Genomic DNA, 23,138 nt, shown 5'->3' with positions numbered 1-23,138 from the left:
GAAAGCATGCATCTATCAGCATGACTCTTCAGGCTAAATTTGTAAAAAAAAGAGATGTGTAAAACTGCCCAATTAAGCAGAAAGATTTGCCCTTTATTTTCAAACACTTACTGTCTGTAGCAGATAGTAAAAAAAACAGGTACTTTTATGCCATTTAATTGTTTATCTATTACTTATTTACTTTGACGTAGCATGAATCACCATAGGCGAAAGCTTGATCAGTAGCCAAATCTGTACAAATTGTGAAAATACAGTTAAAAGTTCCAAATGTATGGCCTCCATATTTTCCAAAGCTATCCAGTGAGTCACACTGGAGTCTTTGCCTGGCCGATTCTGGCCCCTAGACCTTATGTTTGACACCCTTCTTTGAGCATTTGAGCAGCTTCCACCTGAAAGAGCAGGGTTTGAATTCTGCCATGATGCAGATGGCTGTACTAGTCTGGTGGGAGGGGCTGTTTGTTTTTCTGCCGGCTGAACAGCTTTAAGTGAAAAAACAAAAGAAGGTGACAGAAGACACAACAGCAAAAGCTGCTCTGCTATTTTTACCTTTCACACTGATCTTGTGTTCTCCATTAGGCTGGGGTAAAATGTCCACATTCATGACCCCCTCACCGACCGCATCCACTCCAGACGCTGCAAAGACACGCTCTGTTAGTGGATGACAGGCAACTGTGCCCCTACTTTATCTTTCCATCCTGTGAACTTGTATTTTCTGCAGACCCTGATGTAGCACAGTTGAGATGTATGACTTCAAGAATTGTAATGTATCAGCAGACTGTGAACTAAATTTAAACATGCAGATGTTACACACATGCGCAAACGTGCGCATGCAGGCAGGAGTTCTCTGAGATAATCTGGTGGCCGGGTAAAGTGGCTTTTGTGTGAGCTGTAATGCAAAGAAAATGGCAAACTCTAATGCAGTAAGAAATCTTAATTTGTTAAAGATACTACAGACGCTGAACTGAAAAGAAAAAAGGAGATTAATATGAAAGGAAACTAAAACACAGACTGGACTAACACTGCTTTTAATTAACTACCACTGCTGTCTTACATATCATGTTTCTGTGTCTCATGCAGCACGCGGGGTATGCATACTGTAATGTAGCAGGCTACATCTTTCATAACTGGGCATGTACTTTAATCAAGAAAAGAGCAAAAAAAAAAAAAAAAGAGGGAGCAGAGTGAGATCTGAGCTGTGCCCAAAGCGAACACTGCTCGCAGTCAGGTTATCTTGGGTTCCTGACAGTTTGATCACAAATGTATCTGAGCAGAAGCTTGAGTGCTGCAGGTTTGCCCTGGGGGACATGCAGACGTTACATAACACTGCAGACTTGTACCTTTTTCTGGTGGTGTGTCTTCGTTCGCTGTGTACCTGATCCCTTTTCCTCCATGGACTGAGGGGAAATGAAAGGAAGTTAGTATTAAAAGAACAAGCTCACACTAGTACATCTGCACATGAATATCATTTTCCAACCCAACAGTTTATAGAAGTGGTTCTGGCTGATGTGTCTGACACCTAAAGGATTAGGTATCCCTCAGCAAGGTGTCCAGAAACATGTCTCTGACCTACAAACCATCTTCAGGCTTTTAAACTTATATACTTTGTATCTAAAACAAGCAAAGGCAAGGAGTAATTTGCAGTTTTTCCTACCATAACTCACTCAACCAGTGAATTAAGCATTTTCTGTACTGTAAGCAAGTCATTCTTTTTAATCCCATAATCCTGTTTAATTCCATAAACCACAGTAACAAAGAATAAGCAGCTGAGCGCTTTGAGAACATCTGAAAGCTTATTTGTGTGAAATTGTTTGAAGCTACCTTGTGACCGTGTGTGTGTGACTCAGATTGAAGTCGTACCCTGAGCGTTCTGCGAGAGGACAAACTTCCTGATGAGTTTGTCTGTGGCCTGCGTGTATAGAGACAGGGCGTAGCGCAGAGACTGCAGATCCGGACTCTTTTCCAGAAACGTTTTCTTCAGGCCCACACCGCCGGCGTGGAAGTATTGCTGTGTAACAGATGTGACATGACACGCTTATTGAGGATAACCGAATGGCAGATAGACGGCAGACACAGCGAGCTCTAAGCAGAGCGTGTAATGTGAGCGAGTGCGACTAAACTGCCTTGTAGCGTGCATCAGGGCTGTCAGTCTGCAAGCAATGAAGAAGTAATTTAAGGATCTCTAAATGTGCGCCAAACCTGGCAGATGCAACAGTGATTAAGAGTCACATTTAAGGTGGGTTGATTAAGAATGGAGAATACTTCTTTTTTCTATTGATTTAAAGACAAGTCTCATGTATGATTACAGTGTCCATAGTAAGTAGTGAGATTCTAGAATATGTGCTGCCTAAAAAACATGTGATCACCTCCTCATACCTTAATGGTGTCCAGCGCTAGCTCTATTACTGCACACTGCTTAGGAGTCAGAGCCTTGGCCTCCTCTCGGCCCATGTGTTCCTGCAGCAGGACAGGGAGAGAGGAGTCATTCTGTACTGATGACATTCAATAAACGCAGTTTTTTAGACATGTTCTTGTTCCACTCATCTATTTTTAATCACCTTCAACTTTGAAAGCTGTCCCAACTCCTTTGCAGCATTGAAGATCATCTGAGTTCCCTGTCGAGGAGAGACACAAAGACCAGGTGGCGCAGAGTGAGTGGATAAAAGAAACAAGTGGAGTTTTCTGAGATGTGCCAGTGAGGAAGATTTGCAAGGTGACAGGTGAGCAAACTCCAAGTTTTATGCTGGTTTATGCACTTTAGTAACGTTGATTTGAGTGAAAATTACCTTCTAAACAAACAAAGCAAAAAGGTTACATCTTTGGAAAGTTCTCAACAGCAAGGAGGATTATAGTTTAAGTGCTTAAGTGTGCAGTCAGCAGTACTGCAGGGACTCATTGTCACGTAACGCTGCCTCTGGTGCACTGTGCTGCCATCTGAACTGAGTTTTTGAACTGATGCACTGTATCCACATAGAAAAAAGTGACAAAGGCTATGAAGAGTGAAGTTAAGATCCCTGTTTAAAAAAAGAAGAGTGTTTCTTCATGCTTAAAAAGGCTGCACATATACTTACAATCACCTATGAAAGGATGAACAAGAAAAACGGCAGGATAGATGGGTTAATGTACAAATCCAGGGTAATGCAGCAAACCAAAACACTAAAGAGGAAAAGGGTGAAAATATCCGGGAGGCGGCTGTCTTGTTTTTTAAACACGTACCGTCTGGTCAGTAAGGGTCGGAAGCACGATTGTTTTTTCCATCGTGTTCATCACCAGCTTCCACAGCTCCTTTAGCACTCTCTTCAGGACCGTTTTCTCACAGATCTTAGCAAACAGTGATAAGCTAAAACACAAAGAACACAGAATCTCTTAACACACACTATAACAGCTTAAAACATGATTTCAGTCATGGGTGTAATTTTTTTTATTCATTTTGATCATCAGATACAGCCACAGGGAAAAAATAGACATGACCCTTGTTTGAGGCTTTTGGCTAGGGTTTTTCAAAATAAAAGTATCTATTTGGTTTTTTTGTTAGCAGTGGCATTGTTGGACTTAGAGCAAAACTGTTTTCATGGCAATATTTTTTTCTATAAAATGCTTATTGTGCAAAATATTGGGATTTTTCATAGCAAAAGCAGCAACTGAAAATGTGGCCATTTAAAAAAAAAAAAAAAAATCAATAAAAAGCATTTTTTTCTGTTTTTCTAGGTAAGGTCAAGAAATCTCAACATTTGATGCCAACTCTTGAGACAAATTTAAGTTGTCTTTTTAAACTTTATTGATGGTCCATGGAGAGACACTTACTTGCTGTCCAGGAAGTCCATGATGGGTTGCAGGACATTGTCAGCTTCCTGCACTACACTGCCATTTGCTGGGACAGTCTGACCTTTGACCTGGGCTAGGATATCCCCCATTTGCCTCACGTTATCCTCGATCTGCGGCTGGAAACTATATCATCGTGTGGAAATATTCAAATGAAATGGACTCAAAAAATTATTCTTTGCCCCCACGAATATGATGGAATAATTTTGAATAAAATGTAACTGAAAAAAAGAAAATCAAAAGATTATTTATTCAGATTATTAAGGAAAATATACTTGGTATAAACCGAGTGTATACCAGCCAAGTACAGTTCATTTGACTATTTTCCATAAAATTTAACATTTTGTACTTATGTAACAAGATTACATGAAAGATTTAAATGTAATTGAATTACTTAAAATCAGCTTTTTTGGGCCACAAATATTTTTCTAAGTGTGTGTTAAAGCTACTGTGGTTTCAGGGTGACAAACAGACGCGCACACCTGACAGCAAAGATGCGGCTGAGGTCATCCATGACGCTATTCAGTTTGTTCTGCAGCTCCTTCAGGAAGTCGCTGGCCTCCACATTGAGCTGGAAGAAGACAGATGTGTTGAGTGCAACAGCCAGGTCACATGAGAACAACCAAAATGAAAACAGCCCGTTTGGAAACTCACATCTTTGCCTCCCATGGCCTCAAACATCTTCTCCAGCTGAACTCTGAGCTGCTGGATGTTATTGATTATGATACATGGCTGACGGGAGAAGGAGAAAAATCATTACACACACTTTTGTCTCTTTCACCCCCTCTCTCCATCCCCATCCTCTGTCTGCTCCTGGCTTTTTATTGTGATCAATCAAGGTTAGGCCTCAACTTTTTTATTGCCCTGTCTGTGAAAGCACCCTTTTGATGCAGGGTAGCAGAAGCAAGAGTTTTCAGTAATTAGTGCACCTCCGGGGGCTCCTAGTCTCTCTGGGAGTGCTGCCCACGTTTCCCCAACCTTATATCACATTCAGCTAATTACACAGCTCTAATTCACTTTGAGAGCTGCAACCTGGGCACAGCTATTACACTGAGGAGCAGTTTATTATGTTCAAATTAATCAACTTGACCATTTACACCAATCAGTGTAGAACATAAAATGCAGTTCGAGCTCCACAGTTTTTCCACGCTTACCACTTTCTCTTTCTTGACATGATTTGGAAAGTCCTTTGCTATGATGTCAGCATAAGACAGCAGGACATTGCCAATCGTCTAAAAAATAAAATAGTAATAGTTAGACATATATGACAGTGGGGAAACACTCTGTGAGAGATTTAGTCGGTGAAAGTCACCTTGGCAAATCTCTTCATGTAGTTTCCAACGATCTGAGGGTCAGGACACTCCAGTTTACGGATGATTTCAAAGCTCTGATTGAGCTGAGAGAACACGTCCACCACTGAGCAGGAGAACAGAGCATGCTCTGACGTTACCTGGAACTGTTGATCAACAAGAAAGAGCAGGAGAAGTATTAGAAGCAAGCGGTACATCACATTGACCTGAGCACAGACACTAACACAGACAGGGCTCGAATCCCCTGATGGCCACCAATGGGAGAAATTCACATCTGGAACAATGGAGCTGACCCCAAGGTCAGCTTCCTGTGACGGCATTTAAAAAAAGTTCTTCTAAAATCTTTTGGATCAGGGTGATCAAGGCGATCAGAGGGGCATGATGGGAAACAAGTCCCTCATTAACAGCCCGGCCATTAGCCAAAAAGTGAATAATGTTATGGTAAGCGCCGGAGCCTGGGGATCGTTTTTTTGCTGACACAGGAAAGCAGAAGCCGCCTCTGGTGACAGTAATTGGACCCAAAGGATCCCCGACATATGAGCTGGGAGACTCTTCAGCTGCTTTGTATCGACTTTTTGGTGTGAGCCAGACAGAGTGTGAGATGCTTCATGGTACTTATGTGTGTGTGTGTGTATGTGTGCACTAACTGGTGCAGTGAGGCATTTTTTCACTTTGGTATTGAGTCAGTATCGAGCCATTATTGACTCTCTTGAGGCATTCAACCCTTTCTTCTTAGTTTGGGATGCACTGAGTTGGAGAGATGATGAGAAATTCCAGAATTTGCATGAAAATTGCATGAATACATTTTTCGGGGGGATTTGCCTTCAGGTGATGGGCCTCATTTAAGTTTTCACTATGTATTCAACTGCTGTCTCAACAGAATGTGATTGTTCAACATTTTCCTCCATAATTTTGTAGTTCCAAAAAAGTTGAACTATTCCTTAAAATGAGAAATAAGGCAGGCATAAAACTACATCTCATAATGTTTGACATTGTGGGTGTAATCTTATGAAGTTTTATGCATATGTCAGTATTTAAAACAGATACATATGAGGATTTAACTACAGCAACACCTGAAAATCTGATAATACATAACCTAAGATCATGTCTGAAAACAGTTACCCCATCTTTTTTGTCCCTCTCGAGGGCCCCGTGGAGAAAATCTCTGGACACTTCCTCATTCTCGTCCAACCACATGATGACAAACGGCTCAAACCAGCTGCACAACACAGAATGACAAAGGGCAACATAAATCTTTATGCCACAGTGGTAAATGTTTCAGGAAAGCATGCGGTGCTATAGAAAAATACTCACGCTGGATATTCAGGTACGTGCTTCTGGAAAGTGGGAAGTTCTTTGCAGTACTCATTATAGAGCCACTTCACCTTGAAGTGCAAATTCATATAATCTGCACTTTTGCACAGGCGTTGCTTCTCATGCTCTGAATATCAAAGTGGAAGAACGGGTGAGGAAAATTACACGCAAAATTTCCAAAATAAAAAAAGCCCATCACTCCCATCTCATCACCCTGAACACTTACCCTCCATAGCGTACTTCATATCTTGTGCAAACATGTTCCACATGACTTCAGCGCTGATCTTGCCCACATTGAGTTCCTGGGGAAACCTGAAGGAGACATCACAGTGCTCAGGACTAAATCCAGCTCCATATTCAGTAATGGTGCTGTATTATTTAACAAGACAGCCTAGGCTCTTTCTTGTGTAACTCCATCAGTGCTTTCACAGCATGTTTTCAGCTGCCAGCAGAGAGAAATCCACCACAGAGAGAATATGAAATTATCAAGATATTATTATTCTCAGTTTTCTTCCTCCAAAAAAAGCTATGGGTTTATTTAAATGTGTACTAAAATATTAAAAATACACAACCAGCAAAGCTGCAGGAGTTATTTTATGAACATAAACTAAGGGACTGCTGCAAGCACAGTTACATAATAGAGTTGATACTGTACAGCTGTTTGATTTCTTAGACTTTGTGCCCTCTTTGGATTTTGTGCTGAAAAGATGCTATTTGTGTCTCATAACAACTTCTGTTTCCCTTTTTGTTTCTTTTTTGTTCCATCACACCCACCACCCATTAAATAAAAAAGCCTTTCATAGACTAGTCAGTCCTTACAAGAATCTTTGGACTAAGACGAAAAGAATTATGCATCGTGTAGACTGCCTTTCATAAACTAGCCTTGATATTTCAGCATTGCCTGTGTATAATAACTACAAATCTTATAAGCACACACTCACTGATTAAGGCAAGGAGTGTACGAGTTTTTGTCCTCCTCTATGATGGACACAATAAGGGTGATGAGTTTCGACCAGAAGTCCAGGTTCTTGACGCTGGGACCCTGCTCATCTGGAGGGACAGCTTTTGACTGAAATGAGAAAGGTTTCTTTCACTGTAAAGGCCCTAAAACTGCAACAGCAGCATCTGTACACAAAAACAGAGGCACACTCACAGGGTCTGTCTGATATTCCCTGTTGTAGAGGTCATGGCAGTTGTTGAAAATGTATTCGTAGGTGGAGTTGAGACAGGCTTTTACACAATCCTTAACCACCTGACTTGCCCTTGGGGGACTCTGCAGCTCCTGGACCTGAAAACAAATATTAAAGATATTGCTGAACTGAAAACACCTCAAAGCATTTACCAGGTACACACAGCGTCATCAGGAGGGTTTTCTCACTGGGAATTTAACCGTAAACTCACTGAGCTGCATAAATAGCACCCGTGTACAGTAGCAGCCACACAAAAATGAGCACACGCACACATATTACAGTGCTTCATGCTAATAGCTTAAGTTTATGTAGGGTTATGCTGATGAGGCTGATTCTCAGTTTGTGCCTCAGGCTGCTTCTAGAAAGTACTGACATTTTTCTAATGTGTTTAGAAGGAAAAAAAGAGAAAAGAAAAAAGAAAAGAAAATTTTTACCTTCATCCTAAAAAAAGTGATACTAGTCAAAAGGTCAACAGTAGACTTGAGGTCTTGCAGTCTTTCGGGACTGCTGGCAGGGAAGTTATTCTGAAAACGCAAACAGAACAAATTAAAAAATATAACATGTCAAAGTAGCTTAAAAGCATGCTATTTCTTATTTAAACGATGCATGCACTCAGAAAATCATGAGTAAGAGACTGACAAACAGGAACACTTGTGATACTATGTAAGTTGCGTGTAATTAAGAAAGAAACTGTTCAGCACATTTTCTAAAAGAAATAAGAGAAGTAATTACCCGATACATGGACAAGTCAATTCTCAGGGAGTTGTGCAGCTGATCCAGCAGTTTGACAAACCTCTCCTTCTACAAAGGAAAAGATGCAGAAAAAAAATGAAAGAACGTAACACGACTGGAGGATTATTTGCAACCATTTGACTAAACAAAGTTAAGATGGATCTGATGATGTTCAGCTCATTACAAGTTTAACAAAGTAGGCAGCGACACATTTAACGTCCTTTTTTAGGGTGTTTAAGCGAGATACTATCTTATTTCTCATAGGATTTTTAAATTATCATATAATTCCTCTTACACTATACACTCACTGGCCACTTTGTTAGGTACATCCGTTCAACTGCCTGTTAACCCAAATATCTAATCAGCCAATACTACTGGGATTTTCCCACACAACCATCTCCAGGGTGTACAGAGAATGGTATAAAAGCAGTTTTCTGGATGAAAACGCCTTACTGATCCCAGAAGTTGGAGGGGAATGAGCAGCCCGCTTTGAGTTGATAGGAAGGCCACAGTGACTCAAATAAACAAATGTTCCACAGAAAAGCATGTCTGAAAACACAACATGTTGAGCCTTGAAGCAGATGGGCTGCGGCAGCAGAAGATCACATCGGGTGGCTCTCCTGTCAGCTACGAACAGGAAACTGAAACTATAGTTCACACAAATTCACCAAAATTGGACAATCAGAGGCTGAAAAAACACTGTCTGGTCGGATGAGACCTCATTTCTGCTGCAACATTCAGATGGTAGTGTCAGAATTTGGTGTAAACAACATGAAAGCATGGATCCATCCTGCCTTTATCAACGGTTGTTGGTGGAGGTGTAATGGTGTGGGTGACATTTTCTTGGTACACTCTGGCGTCCTCCTGCCAACTGAATTTCATTTAAACACCACAGCCTATCCAAGTGCTGTTGCTCAGCATAACCATCCTTTTCTAACTGTGTCGCAAAGCTCAGATCATCTCAAATTGGTTTCTTAACATGATAATGAGTTCACTGCACTCAGATGGCTTCCGCAGTCAACAGATAGCATCATTATTATGTATGGACCAAAATCTCTGAGGACAAATTAAAGCAGTTCTGAAGGCAAAACGATGTCAAAACTGGTGCTAGCAAGGTGTACCTAATAAATTGTCCCATGTGCGTATAGTCACATATAAGAAAGGACAAAATCTTTCAGGGACTCACTCCAAAGTTTGATGCAGCAAATCTGTCTGAGGCTGAAACATTGTTGGAGGACTGGGTAGTGTGGGCGTAGTAAGCATTGATGTTGGCAAGTAGTGTGCTCATCACGGCTGGCACGCCTGGGCACATGTACTTCGATGACAAGCAGGCAAAGTGGCTGTGGGGTGGATGTGGCAAAAAGGCAAAGATTTAGTACATTTACTTCTCATCTCATCTCATATTCCTGCATTGCACGGTAAGAAAATACACTGTGTGGTCAAGATTTAAATGCACTGTGTGCTTCATGAAACCATTTATTAGCACGTCAGCACTTCACGTTTCAAACATTTAAATTTGGCTCTCGTGGATCTGTTTGGGATACTAACGTCATGGCCTGGTAGATGGACTCCACTCCGTATCTCATGGCAAACTCATCAACGATCTCCTGAGCCGTTTCATCAAAGTACACCTTCCAGGCATCATCTCCTTTGGCGTCAGGAATCTTTACCACACCGCCGTTTTGCTCCTCAGTTGTGTACTGGAACAAATGCTGAACACATACAAAGAGGAAGTAAGGGCGATTTTATGTACTAAGCTATAAAAATGTTTACATTATCACTGGCAGTTAAATAGCAATTAGCAGGATAAAATGATAGTATTAGACCTAAATGTGCCCATTTATGTCTGTGTAAACTGTGTGACATCCACAAGTAAACTGACTGGATCTGATATAATAAATAATTAAAATATTCCAAAAAGACCTCCTAAGACCAGAACTCTTCCACAGCATGCATTTTTAATTTCTCTTTGATATTTGGTCATATTGGGGCCCAATGAATGTAAAAACAAAGAATTACCAGATTTTTTTTTTAACCTTATTTTTGTTTTTAAGAAAAATAAGAGCCAAATATGAGGATATTCGTTTAAAATTTTGATAGAACAGTAGCAGTATAATGTCCTCGTAAGTGGATATCAGGCCCTTGTAGAGCAAAATTGAGTATTTTGGTCTAAATAACCCAAAATGTGATGTCCACATATGTGGACGCCAGGTCCTAGGAGGTTAAAGGATTTCCACCACATGTCTGTGCAGACTGACCTCATGCAGACAGGTGTACTGGACATGGTAAGGAGCCACCGTCTCCTCTCCTTTGATCTCCACACTTATGTGCATCCGAATTGCTCCAGACACAGCAGACTTATCTGTTCTCTTGTCTGTCACGAGAAAGTAAGAAATGTCCCCTTAGTTGGCTAAAATTTCTCCTATCTACAACAGACAAGCACTTACTGATCTTCTCATTCATCTCTAACTCACTATCCCCTTTTCAGCCTCTTCTCCTGTCCCACAAAAACTCACCTAGGTTGTACCAGACGTCCATCTCCCCGCTCAGAGTGCGGACTTCGATGATGGTTTGACCCAGGAAGTCATCGCTCTCACGTTTGAACCTCTGTTTCACGCGAGACTTGATGTCATCGTCTTCATCCCACACACGGACCTTGATGCGGTCAGATGAGTTGTGGCATTCACTGGATGAAGAAGGGGGACAAACGGGTGGAAAACATAAAAAGTTGACAACTGTAATACAGAAAGGGTGGGGGAAATTAGTCCAAATAAACTACAACTACTGCGTGGGCCTTAGACATAAAAACAAACCATAAAAATTTAATTTTCAACAACTTTTGATAAGATATCATTTGCATTTGAAACTTTTATGATAGGCTTTCTAGTGGACTCACAAGTGGAAGCTCTCTTCCCACACAGGGTTGAGGTTACCATAGATGGTCTTTGTCCTCTTCTTGGTTTTTCCAACTTGAACAGTTACATAAGGGTCACTGGAGCCTGTTTTGTCTTTAGCCTGAAGGCCCTGGGCACACACCACTGAGCAAGAGGCGAGAGGCAAAGGTAAATGTATAAAAACATCTTTTCAACTCTCTTACAAAAGAAAGAAAAAGAAAAAACAGCTTTTGAAAATAAAAATCAAACTTGCATCTATGGGCTTTACATCTCCAAACATGTGTCCCACTATCCTTCAACAATTATTTCAGGTAAATATATAAATGTATATTCAATTGTACCTGTGATGCTGATTTTAGCTGACCATTTGGAGGTCCCATCAAGCACACTTTGCTTGATCTGTTTCATTTGCATGCCATGCGTTGCTTTGTCGAGGGCAAACACTTCCTGGATTAGCTCAAAGATCTCTGGCTTATTCCTCTCTCTGATCTTCATGCGATCCTTTAGGACCATGATGATGTTCTGGGTCCGGTCCTCTGCGCCATGCTTGGAGCTCTTCTCTGCAGCTCCTGAATAGACAGGAAAAAAAATGAATGAAGGGATGCACAACGAATAGCTGATAGTGTGAATATGTTGGGAAGGGAATATATCTGAGTCACTGCAATATATTTCCTTAAAACTGGGCACCAAGTTAAGATAGCATCAGATCAATTTAGAAAGACATTTCTTGGCCAGGAGTCAAACCCCTAAATTCCCTCAAACAATGACAGAGACTGACTCCACTTAACCATTGATCTACTCGGGAAAAACAAGATAGTCAAGTAACTGTAAAAAGATCAACACATGTTTCCAGGATCAAGATCTTATAAGAATCTTTGGACTCAGAAGAAATGAATTATGCATCGCCTAGACTGACTCTAAGATGAGGATGGGAACTGGATAAGTCACTCTTTGTGAAACTAAATTAGACAAAGCAGTATGGATGCAAAGCCTATGGGGAGAAGAGAGAGCGAAAAAGGGCAGGGGTATGACAGCACATTACTCAGGAGATAAATTGGAAAGGAAGAGGGAGGAGAATGTGAGAGTGGACAGAGGACAAGAATAATGGGATGTCAATCGGGCAGAAGGATACACAGGAGGAGCTAAAACAGTTTGGGTGTGTGCAGATGCGCAATAGAAAGATGTGTATGAATGCCAAATTCTGTGTGGCCTTACTCTGCAGACAGTCGGCATTCAGCAGATCCTGGCACTTTTCGTGGCATTTGACACCGCACTCTGAGCAGCGCATGCCTTGACGTGCGATGCCCCAGAGTAGTCCCTCACATTCATAGCAATAGGTGGGAGTGGTGGCTGTCCACACCTCAAAGTTGTGTGGTGTAGTGGAGGAGATGGGGTAGATCAGAGCCTGCAGGGTCTTTTTATAAACATGAATCTTCTGCAAGTGCCACACAGAAAAGAAACATATGTTTAAGTCCAGCTATTTCTTAAATTCTGAAGGTCCTGAAAAAAAAAACTGACAAAGAAACGTGGAGGAAAACCCACCAGCTCCTCGTTGCCGAGAGTAGTGGAGGCCATGGCTGAGGTGATTCCAGCTTTACGTGAGTTCTGCACCAGAGACTGAGGAGGAGACGGCAAACAAAAAAAATGTTTTCAAGTGTGCAGCAACTGCATAGATCCTAATATTTGATTTCTTTGATGAATAAAATACACTTACCATCGCCTAAAGATATCAGGCAATGATTAAACACAGGAGCAGAGTGGAAGGAGACAAAAACAGATGTGAGCAAAGTTAGGGATATTAAAACAGTGAGCTATCAGAATCTAAATGATCTGTGTGTGTACAAGTATGTTTCCTAAACTCTTATTTACTGCTATGCAGCATTTATCAGCAAATTAAGCACAGCAATCAAACTGGCTACAGGTGGAGTAAATTTACTTTTGATTATAAAAAAGGTGAACTATAAAAGTAGAAGTTCGATCATGCATAAGGTAAGAGGAAGAAAAACTAACTACAACGCAAAATAAAAGACAGTGAATCAATGACAGAGGAAAGATCGTAGACAGAAATCAATTGTGTCTACACAAAAATGATTCTTAGTGTGGGGTTTATTACATGTGTGTGTCCGCGTGTTTCTGCACGTGTGTGTTAATGTCTCACCAGATCTCTGACTAGAGGAATGGCTTTTCTCTTGCGAAGGTCGGGCATGCTGTCAATACTGTATAGTGCACCTCCCATTCTGTAAGTTAAACAATAAACAGTACATTTTTTATGCATATACTCATCAGTATTTATATTTTTATAATCAAAATGCTTTACTATAAATTTGAGATTTGGAACAAAGAGGGTGATGGATTTATCTCAGTCCCTTTTAATGCTCAGTCAAGGACTTCTCAAGGACTTGATTGGGGAGTTTAATTACAGCGGCTGCTTGTATAAAATAGTGGGCATGACACTCCACACTCCTAGCATTAACTGCTGGGTTTCTATTTGGCTAACGTAGCATTTCTTCAGCATGAAGCTTCAGTTGAGCTCTGATGTCTCCCTCATCTACAAACGACCTGCCAGCCAAGTCGGGGCAGCCCAGAGCTGTTCAGTGCTGACTGGCTTAATGCCACAAGCTGAACGAGCCTCAATAAAACAGAACAAAGCATTTCTGGGCTAAAAAAAAAAAGAATGTCAATCTAAAACACTAAAGGATTCTTTCACCAATGAACTGAGGATAACTTTAATTGTACTTGAGGTAACACTTTGTCATACTTCCCAAGTAATTAAATGGAATTTTAATGTACTTTACTTGAAATGACAAAATACTTATATTTACCTACAAATACTTAAAGGGTAAATTTACTAGAATAACAGGGCTAACACGTCAGGAAACAAAGAAACAATTATATTGTGAGTAAATTTAAGTAGTGTGTAAGAAAATTTACAGGAAAAGAGACAAATTATTCTGTTAGTAATTTCTATTACTGCGTAAGTTTTTGGTAATTTTGTGGAAAAATAAACAATATTTGCCAATGTACTGTACATTTCAGGGTTCAGACAGTGTTAATGTTATGGAGTGGCTTCACTTTAATGTCTATGTATTTCAAAGGAAAGGAAACAGTTATTACCTGTAAAAAGTTATACAATATTTCAAATTTCTCATGTACTTTGTAAAATTGCTGATATATTATTTGACCTAACTGAAACACTGTCTGATGTAACGTCATGTAAGAGAACATAAACGACTCACCCTCCTTTACCAAACCACAGCGAGTTGGACGTCTCTCCTCGAGCCTGAGAGAGAAAGAGGAGGAATGTCAAAGAAGAAAAAAGACATCTGAAGTTTGTCCCTACAGGGTTTTTTTTCCTTTAATATGCTGCATGAATACAGCTGCATCACCATAATGAAAGTTATCTGATTATGAAAGTGCTCAATTAAACTCTTCACATTTAAACCCCATCCCATTTTGAATTATTGTATCACTGTTTGAAGGAGGGCGGGTCAGAGAAATTACAGAGTTAGTGTGCTCTTTGTACAGCTGGGAAACAAAGATAATGGCATTTACAAAGGCATTTACTCTATAGGCAGCAGAATTTAGAACCAAAAGAACCACTTATTCAATAAATTACTATGGATTATGGAGCTATGCAAAGTACTCTTATTTATGTAAACTTTCAGCTCTTGAAAGATACAACAAAAAAAGGTCAAATTGTTGTGAAAAATGAATGAACGAAGCGAAGGTGGCTGTTTATATAGATATGCAGCAGGACGCATTTCCTTCTGTCTTTCAAGCAACACGTTCAGGCTGTACCTACCTGTCAGCATGCTCCAATGATGGCCGAGCAAAGTGCATGTGAGTGTCACTATGGCAATGACATGAAACTGGAAAGAAAACAAAGCGGGTTGGCACAAACAAACAAAAAAAATCAAAATAAAGAGAGGGGAAGGAAGCCAAATGTACAAAAACATAATGCAACACACATCAAAATAAACATCGAAGCAAGTGATTATTTCTCTGCACAACTGAATTCAAACGCAATGAACAGCAACATAATATATAAATAAAATATGCAAGTGAAAACCGACCAAGCAAAACTTAATGTATCTGGCTAGGCCATGCAGTTCTTGTCAAGCAGTGGTGTGGAGCTGCACCCAGGCTAAAATATGAAGTTTGCTCCCTGCCAAGTATTTTTATTTTTAAGAAAGCCAAAAAGGTATCAATTATAGAATATGAAACACATTAAGTCTGCATAAAACACTATCAAAACAGAACTCAAGAAGTTAGTGTATGTACCCTGCCTCTGCACATAAATAATGCATAGCGCATACATATTTCAGAGACCTGGTAGACACTTTAGAGTCCCTGGAACTGAGGTGTATTTTTGATATCACTGGGTGGAGCTGAATCAGGCACACAGCTCAGTTGAGTGGACTGTTGCAGTGAGGCTGGAAGGGTGTGGCTCGGTCAGAGCTGAGACTGGGAGTAAATGGTGCACTTACCTCCCGGAGTTGTTCTAAGACCTTGTTGTAGAGTCTGTGCCAGTTCTCTTTGGCTCTAACTGCTGGATCAACTGGCTCTTTGGGCTCCTCTGTTACTGGAGGACTAAAAGAAAAAACAACAACATTTTTTGGATGTTTTTCAGCTGAAGAAAAGTTGTTTTCAGCTGAAAAGATCTTTGTGAAAACAACTTTTCAGCTCTGATTTTTTTGTTGATTCAGTGAATTGATCTTATTTCCATTCAACCTTCAATCCTACCTCTCAGGTGGCATCTCTTTTTCCTCATCTGGGGTCACGGGTCTGCTTTCTTCAAAATTCTCCTCTTTCTGCTCAATGGGAATCATCTCTTCATTCTGTGCGGGAGGAGTTCTGGCCTCCTTCTCCAGCATTGTTTCCTGCTCTAGCCATGGTTCCTCCTCAACCATGGGAGCCTGGTCTTCAAATGACATTGACTGGGTTGCCGGATCATTGAGATTAGATGGGGTTTGCTCAGATGAAGGGCCCATTGCTTTGGAAGGGGGCTGGGACGCAGCAGGGGCTGAGTTAGCCAAAGTGGCTGGGTGAGATGGAGGGACAGAGTTAGCTGCAGCAGAATGGTTTTGCTGAGATACAGCTGAAGGTGAAGGGTGAGACTGAGCTGGCTGGGCTGTGGGGACAGAAGACAGGAAACTGGAAGCCAATCCTGTGACAGCAGCTGTTAGAGGTTTGGCCATGGAGAAGAAGGACGTGGCAGAAGGAGCTGGCTGCGGCTGGGGTTGTGTTTGGGTCTGGGGTTGTTTGGGCGGTTGGGCTGTTTGTTGACCAGAAGGGGGCTGTGTTGTTGGTGCCATACCAGCAGAATGAGCCTGGTTGGACTGGTTAGAGGGTTGAGCAGGAGGCTGCTGTTGGTGCAGGGAGTTTTGCTTCTCTAGAGGGGGCCTGGAGTTGGGTACATCAAGTGCTGGAGGGGCAGTTGAGGTTGGAGTGGGAGTGAAGGGAGGTTCCATGTCCTCACTGAGGGTCCCATCCAAATTGTACAAATCCTCATCATCATACATCATCTCCTCATCCTCATAGAGGCCTTCCTCTTCTCCTTCATACAACAGTCCTCCATCATCCTCCTCATACAGAGCAGCCTCTTCTCCTCCATCTTTGCTGTAGCCACCTTCATCGCTGTAAGCCCCCTGAGTCTCATCAGGGTCCCAGTCTGGAGAGCCTTTACTATAGCTAACGGAGGAGTGACAGGAATGGTAGGAGTCATTCTCATCGTAAAGGTCCCTCTCCCCGTACTCACCACCATAGTCTTCCTCGCTCAGCTGACTGCTGCACCGGCTGAGCTCTGCAGATGATGCATAGCTCCCAGTGGGACTGGAGGGAGGAAACGAGAAGAGAAGAGAAGAGAAGAGAAGAGAAGAGAAGAGAAGAGAAGAGAAGAGAAGAGAAGAGAAGAGAAGAGAAGAGAAGAGAAGAGAAGAGAAGAGAAGAGAAGAGAAGAGAAGAGAAGAGAAGAGAAAAATATAAAAATGCAAGGCAGCATTGCCTGGAGAGTACCCAAGGTACTAAGAAAAGGTTGACAGTTTTATAATAAACATACATACACTTTAATTTATGCTATTATTACATGTATATTAGTGAGCATCTAGGCATATGTAGAATAAATGGTTTACCATCCCTCTATGAACTATTATCTTAAAAATGCTTATAGAGCACTGTATTAGAGCCCTTTATGGCCAATACACTGCTAGACAGCTCAACAAAATACCTTTTCTACATGTCTTGAGGCCGCCTGAAATAATGCTGATGGCTAATCAATGAAAAGCACCAGGGATACAAGAGTACCAGACAAGTAGCAAGAAATAGAGCAGAAAGGTAAGAGGCCCCGAGAAAGCTGACAAAGGAAAAAAGAAAAAAGCATCAAGAAATGCAACAAACGGGGAAAACTTATTCATGCTATTTGATGAATGGGGTTATTAAAAACAAAATAGAGGCACAGAGAAGAAAAAGGATGAATGAGGGAGAGGCAGACGGTGAAGAGAGGAGGGATGGTGAGCACGGTGACAAAACAGAAGTGCAGAGAGGGAGCAAGTGCAGAGAGCTGAGAGGAAGAGATGAAGAAGGATGTGCGGGGATGTGAGAAGGTTGTCCTGTCCAATACATTCACAGAGACAGCTAATCTTATGTGCAGTATTGACCATGAGATTGCCACCTGAATAATTCATAAAGCAGAGCGTGGATGAATGTATATTTTCATTCTAACTCTGTGGAAGATATGTAAATGTTGAGAGGTCTAACAGTGTTATAAACAACTCTGAAACAGATGCAGCTTTTTGTCTGAAAAAACCAATGAAAGGCTTGCATGTGCACCAAAGACACTGCACAATTTCATTAACTGTACTGAGTCATTAACAGGACTTTCTGACTTGTCACAGCAGGAAAAGCACAGGCGGACATGAGTTAATGAATGATTCATGACTGATTTCCACTTAGGTGCCAGGTATTGTTCATGCAGGCCATTATCATATTGTCGTGGCTTATTGAGGCACCTGGAAAAATACTTTTTTTTAATATCCCCTGTGCCTTTTCTTACTATAGAAGATCAAAACGTCTGCGACAAAATTGGTTATAGCTGAACTAAACATCACATCTAATCTGCCAGCCATGGTACTGTTGGGACAGACACGCCTACACCAAAGCAGAAACACACCTGACAGTCCTCTGATGGTGGTAGTCGAGGTCATGGCTGTTGCCAGAGCGAGGGTAAGAGAAGCTTCTGGAGTTGCGGTGCTGGTGGCTGATAGGATACTGGTGGACAGAGGCGTTGGGTTGGGATGTGCTGTAGTAGGGAGGGGGGATGCTGTTACTGGTTTCACTGCGGTAGTCGCTGTCTCTGTCGTCCACAGCACTATCTGGGTCTTCATCTACAGAGGAGCACACACATTCATAGCAAGAAAAAAAAAACTTCACAATTTGCTGTAGCCGGAAGAAGAAATTCAGAATAATTTACCATGAAAATAATGAAACCGTCATGTGGTATAGAGATAAGAGGCTCTAATCAGCACTAAACCAATTTTTTACATTATGGTAATTACAGATAATAAAGATGAGCCGCTGAACCCCAGCTACACCCATAAACTGCAGGCCATTCAAAGTGAAGTGAAACATGAAGCACACGACGAATATCAGCGTGTTCCCTCTCAACCTCCCGTCATAGCCGAATGTAAATCTACGCCGCTTGCTGAGGGGACGCTTTACTTTTCTGTGGTGTCCATAGATTGGATTAGATTAAAAATCCCAGAGGGAAGTGATGACCGACTTGAACAGTGCTGAAGCAGTCGAAAGAGAAACCAGCTATTTATTAATCATTCATCATTATCCATCATCTTTTGCACTCTGAAAACCACTGATGGAGGCAGCCGCTGCACCGCTCGCACCTTCATCTTCATCCGCCTGGGCATGTAAAAACACTAATTAAAGGCATCAAACTTCATGTCCCCCACGTGTGCCCCCCTCTTTGCCTGTTTCTCCCCTCTCCATCAGCTCAGCATCCATCATCACACCCTCCCTGCTTTTTCCTTTTTTTTAAATCTGAGTGAAGAGAGATGAATCGCTGCAGTTGTGTGGGTGAGTCTGAAAGGCACTTATATAACACCATCTGCTAATCACAGTGAGAGAGAAAGCTATAATCAGGAAGGAAGCGAGACAAAGGAGACTTTTTGTGTAGATTTGAATGTCCGGACAATGAGATGCTGATTTTTTCTTTCTTTCAATCACTGTATAAAATAAATAAATAAAACAGTAACTAATGTTAAAAGTTTAGTTCATCGAAATTACTTGAAATAATATGTAAACTTTGTCATTGAAGTCATTTTTGTTTACCAGCATGGCCGTAGAGGTCTGTTTATTACCTGCAGTAACAAGTAACACTGCTACTGGAAGTAGATATTCGTTTGTACTGCTGTGACTACCACAAATGGAATTTAATATAGCCTCACAGCTTTCAGAGGTGGCTGAAATCACAATCACTCCAACACAGTTCACCCGATATATACAACTACAAGAAAACGACCTCAAATTGAAGCTCAAAGTCAGCGCTCCATTGATCATATTGCTTGATTTCAAATCTAATGATGGATTGCAGAGTCAAAGCAATTTAGAAAGTGTGAGTGTATGTACACTTACTTTGTTGGTCTCCCCACAGACTCCAGTTACCTGCAGGGAAACAGGAGGGTGTCAGTATTGATTATGAATTATACCGGTGTTAAAACGTAAACATGATTCCGTGCCATTAAACACTTCAAATTTCCAAGATGGAGGTGGTGAATGGAAAGCCTTTCCAGACAGCTGGCTCAGCAAGCCTTGCAGACGGAGTTAATGGTCGAAACACAGAGGATTCTGGAAGAGCTCGCCTCTGGATATCTGATAACGCTATCGATCTCTTTACAGTGCAGATATCCGGGCCCTTTTCCCCATCTTATGCTCAACAACCCTCGTGTGGTTATACGCACCATGCACATGCTGATCTTAAACAATCTAATTACATCTCTGAAGCTAGACACATAATTCTCCTGTTAAGCACAAACTGATTTGTAAAAACAGCGACGGGTTACTTACAGCACTGGGTTCCTGGCACACGCAGAGGGCGTTCCTGTTCCTCCTGGTATGAGTACTGGAGCCGAGACCGTGAGTATAATTGAAAAATAATGAAAGAGAAGTGGAGAAAATGTTGGATTTCATCTCGTAAACTGCAAAATATTCTCCCAATTAATCATGTTGGCTTGTTCCTAAAAAGTACGGATGTGCCGTAGGGATATTAAATCAAACTGGGTAACAGCTTACATCTTGGTCCCTCATGGCATTGAGCTGCTCCAGTTTTTTGGCCCAGTACCGTGCTTCATCCTCTGGGATATCTGCAAACAACCAGCGAGAAAGGCTCAGTTACAAACACAGCAAAAACAGAGCTTCTCCTAAATAAGCACTTAAAATAGTTTTTTACAGGACTGTCTGCATAAGAACTGTTTTGTTCTATGTCACAAATGAAAGTTGACCCAAATGAAGACAAAGTATTGTATAACAAGCCATCCGTAAATATTTTTGACCCAGATTGGAAACTTTGGTCTAACTAGGATACAGTGACATTGAAAATTGCCCTTCTCCACTTACAGGTCTAAAGCCAAGTACCTATAAATAGGTCAGGTCCACAAACTGTGGCGTCAGGTGTGCAATATTGACTACAGGAAGGGGAAACAGCATGAAAATGACACCTAATCAATGCTAAGTGGAACACAGCATGATCACCGAGAAAAGAAGTGCACAAACACTGCCCTCCATGACACACATCTGCACACGACGTCCTCTCAAACATAGAATTGAAAAGTAGGTCAGCTTAATTAATCAGTCAGAAATTATTGGTCCTCATTTATCACTGTTTGCTGTGAAAATGTACCAACAGACATAATTTATTTGTTCCATATCCCCCCGGTTGCCAACAGGATTGATGACTTCCTGTAATTTCAAATTCTCATTTTTTCCCACCAACTGACAGTTTCTGGTTTTGATGTGAATATTGATTTCTCACCTAGAGGCAGTTCGAAGCGCGTATCGAGTAAAACCAGGTGGAGGGTGGGATCTTTGGTGCCACAGATCTCATTATCAGCCATGATGACCTGAGAGTCCAGCGTGAGCCACTCCCCTGGACCTTCCTGCATTACACAAACATAAAACTGAGTGAAGAATCCTCAACCACCACTTGACAGCTATTTCTAAAGTTGTGATCGTGGTTAGTGTCAAACCTCATTGGACTGCCGGATGCTGTGAAGTGGAATCCACACAGTGCCAACCATGGTGTCCCAGATTAATCCTTTGTTCCACACCTCTACTGTCAGACCCAGGTCCAGGCGGTTAATTTCACTGTGAAGACAAAGAAAATTCAAGTCCAAAATCCAGACAAAGAGTTTGACTATTGCATGCGTCTATAGACGTTAAGAGCATTAAAGAGACTAATGCTGTACATTAGGAACATATGATTAGCTTATAAAATGCAAAACATTGTAACAGATTAAAAAAAACTGTGTTAGTAGATTAAATGGCACAGTAGTGTAACTATAAATTAGTACACTTTCACATTGTTTCACATATCAGTGTCAAATAAAATATTTTTCCTGCGTAACAACTATTATTATACACTCACTAGCCACTTTTTAAAGGTATGCCTGATATACTTGAGCATCACACAGTTGCTGCTGATTTGCCAGCTGCACACAGATGATGTAAATCTCCTGTTCTACCATATCCCAAAGGTAAATAGAGACCTAGTGACTGTGCAGGTCACTGAAGGACAGCGAACTCACTGTCATGTTCAAGAAACCAGTTTGAGATGATTTGAGCTTTGCAACATTGTGCGTTATCCTGCTGGAAGCAGCCATCAGAGGATGGGTATACTATGGTCATAAAGGGATGGACCTGACCAGCAACAATACACAGGTAGCCTGTGGAGTTTAAACAATGCTCAGTTGGTACTAACGAACCCAAAACTGTGCTAATAAAATATGCCCCACACCATTGCGCTACTATCATGAGCCTAAACTGAAATTGAGACTATTACAGCACAAGGCAACATTTTTCCAATTTTCTGTTGTCAGGTTTTGACGAGCTTGTGTGAATCAGCTTTTTTCTTTTTAGGATCATTCTCTGCAAACCCTGCAAACCCTATAGATGCTTGTGTGGGAAAATCCCAGTAGATCAGCAGTTTGTGAAATACTCACACCAGCCCTTCTGACACCAACAGACCACTTTCATGCCACTTTCAAAGTCTCTTAAGTCACCTTTCTCACCCATTCTCATGCTCAGTTTGAACATCAGCAGGTCATATCGATCATGTCTACATGCCTCAGTGTATTGAGTTACTGCCATGTGATGGGCTGATTCAATATTTGTGTCAATAAGCAGTTCGGCAGGTGTACTGAATAAAGCAGCCAGTGAGTGTAGGTCTACAATTTATACTTACTATAAGTCTATTTTGCCATGAACACTTAAGAATTTTTAAATTCTAGTGTACTGGATGACTTTTACTTTGTTTTACATGTAGTTTTACTTAAGTAATGAATCTGAATACTTTTCCCACATTAAACAAACACAAGTAATTACTTTTGGGCTCCGCTATGACAAATTTAAAACATGTTCCTTTGGGATGTGAGCATGAACCATAAAACATTTACAAGACAGCAGGACAGAAAAAAAGAGTGAGAGTGAGGCATAAAAAGGGGGAGGGAGGGTAAGAATGTGATGAAGGCAGTGGAGGAGGTGATTGTATCGCATGCCTGGAGGGAGAAATCGGGAACTTTAATTAAGAAATGGAGGGAGTGGATTTCCCATCTCGGTGGTGACTCCTTTTAAGAAAAGTGCCTGTTTGATTCATG

The 23,138-nt window shown here is 41.3% G+C and overlaps 1 protein-coding gene across 1 annotated transcript in view; it reads right to left on the bottom strand.

Annotated features, from left to right (window-relative positions):
• The window catches only part of LOC146367480 (protein unc-13 homolog A), a 33,557-nt gene that overhangs the window by 4,482 nt on the left and 5,937 nt on the right, over positions 1 to 23,138 (bottom strand). The window contains exons 4-40 of the mRNA XM_084911901.1: positions 21,513 to 21,630; positions 21,299 to 21,422; positions 20,560 to 20,630; positions 20,335 to 20,389; positions 19,903 to 19,932; positions 18,428 to 18,641; positions 16,003 to 17,091; positions 15,747 to 15,849; positions 14,496 to 14,539; positions 13,418 to 13,496; positions 12,974 to 12,979; positions 12,802 to 12,876; positions 12,475 to 12,694; positions 11,601 to 11,828; positions 11,262 to 11,403; positions 10,882 to 11,051; positions 10,624 to 10,739; positions 9,914 to 10,077; positions 9,552 to 9,705; positions 8,366 to 8,434; positions 8,068 to 8,157; positions 7,597 to 7,731; positions 7,385 to 7,512; positions 6,670 to 6,755; positions 6,444 to 6,570; positions 6,252 to 6,348; positions 5,132 to 5,275; positions 4,974 to 5,051; positions 4,474 to 4,551; positions 4,302 to 4,390; positions 3,802 to 3,945; positions 3,214 to 3,337; positions 2,556 to 2,612; positions 2,374 to 2,454; positions 1,858 to 2,005; positions 1,338 to 1,394; positions 547 to 633 (exon numbers count right to left, since the gene is read on the bottom strand). Of these exons, the coding sequence (XP_084768027.1) occupies positions 547 to 633; positions 1,338 to 1,394; positions 1,858 to 2,005; positions 2,374 to 2,454; positions 2,556 to 2,612; positions 3,214 to 3,337; positions 3,802 to 3,945; positions 4,302 to 4,390; positions 4,474 to 4,551; positions 4,974 to 5,051; positions 5,132 to 5,275; positions 6,252 to 6,348; positions 6,444 to 6,570; positions 6,670 to 6,755; positions 7,385 to 7,512; positions 7,597 to 7,731; positions 8,068 to 8,157; positions 8,366 to 8,434; positions 9,552 to 9,705; positions 9,914 to 10,077; positions 10,624 to 10,739; positions 10,882 to 11,051; positions 11,262 to 11,403; positions 11,601 to 11,828; positions 12,475 to 12,694; positions 12,802 to 12,876; positions 12,974 to 12,979; positions 13,418 to 13,496; positions 14,496 to 14,539; positions 15,747 to 15,849; positions 16,003 to 17,091; positions 18,428 to 18,641; positions 19,903 to 19,932; positions 20,335 to 20,389; positions 20,560 to 20,630; positions 21,299 to 21,422; positions 21,513 to 21,630 (5,021 nt within the window). The remainder of the gene's footprint in view (positions 1 to 546; positions 634 to 1,337; positions 1,395 to 1,857; positions 2,006 to 2,373; positions 2,455 to 2,555; positions 2,613 to 3,213; positions 3,338 to 3,801; positions 3,946 to 4,301; positions 4,391 to 4,473; positions 4,552 to 4,973; positions 5,052 to 5,131; positions 5,276 to 6,251; positions 6,349 to 6,443; positions 6,571 to 6,669; positions 6,756 to 7,384; positions 7,513 to 7,596; positions 7,732 to 8,067; positions 8,158 to 8,365; positions 8,435 to 9,551; positions 9,706 to 9,913; positions 10,078 to 10,623; positions 10,740 to 10,881; positions 11,052 to 11,261; positions 11,404 to 11,600; positions 11,829 to 12,474; positions 12,695 to 12,801; positions 12,877 to 12,973; positions 12,980 to 13,417; positions 13,497 to 14,495; positions 14,540 to 15,746; positions 15,850 to 16,002; positions 17,092 to 18,427; positions 18,642 to 19,902; positions 19,933 to 20,334; positions 20,390 to 20,559; positions 20,631 to 21,298; positions 21,423 to 21,512; positions 21,631 to 23,138) is intronic.

This window comes from Perissodus microlepis, chromosome 18 (assembly GCF_051167445.1).
Source record: "Perissodus microlepis isolate ML-2025 ecotype Zambia chromosome 18, ASM5116744v1, whole genome shotgun sequence".
Lineage (NCBI taxonomy): Eukaryota > Metazoa > Chordata > Actinopteri > Cichliformes > Cichlidae > Perissodus > Perissodus microlepis.
Note: the sequence above shows the minus strand (reverse complement) of the source record. Positions and strands in the feature narration are given on the sequence as shown.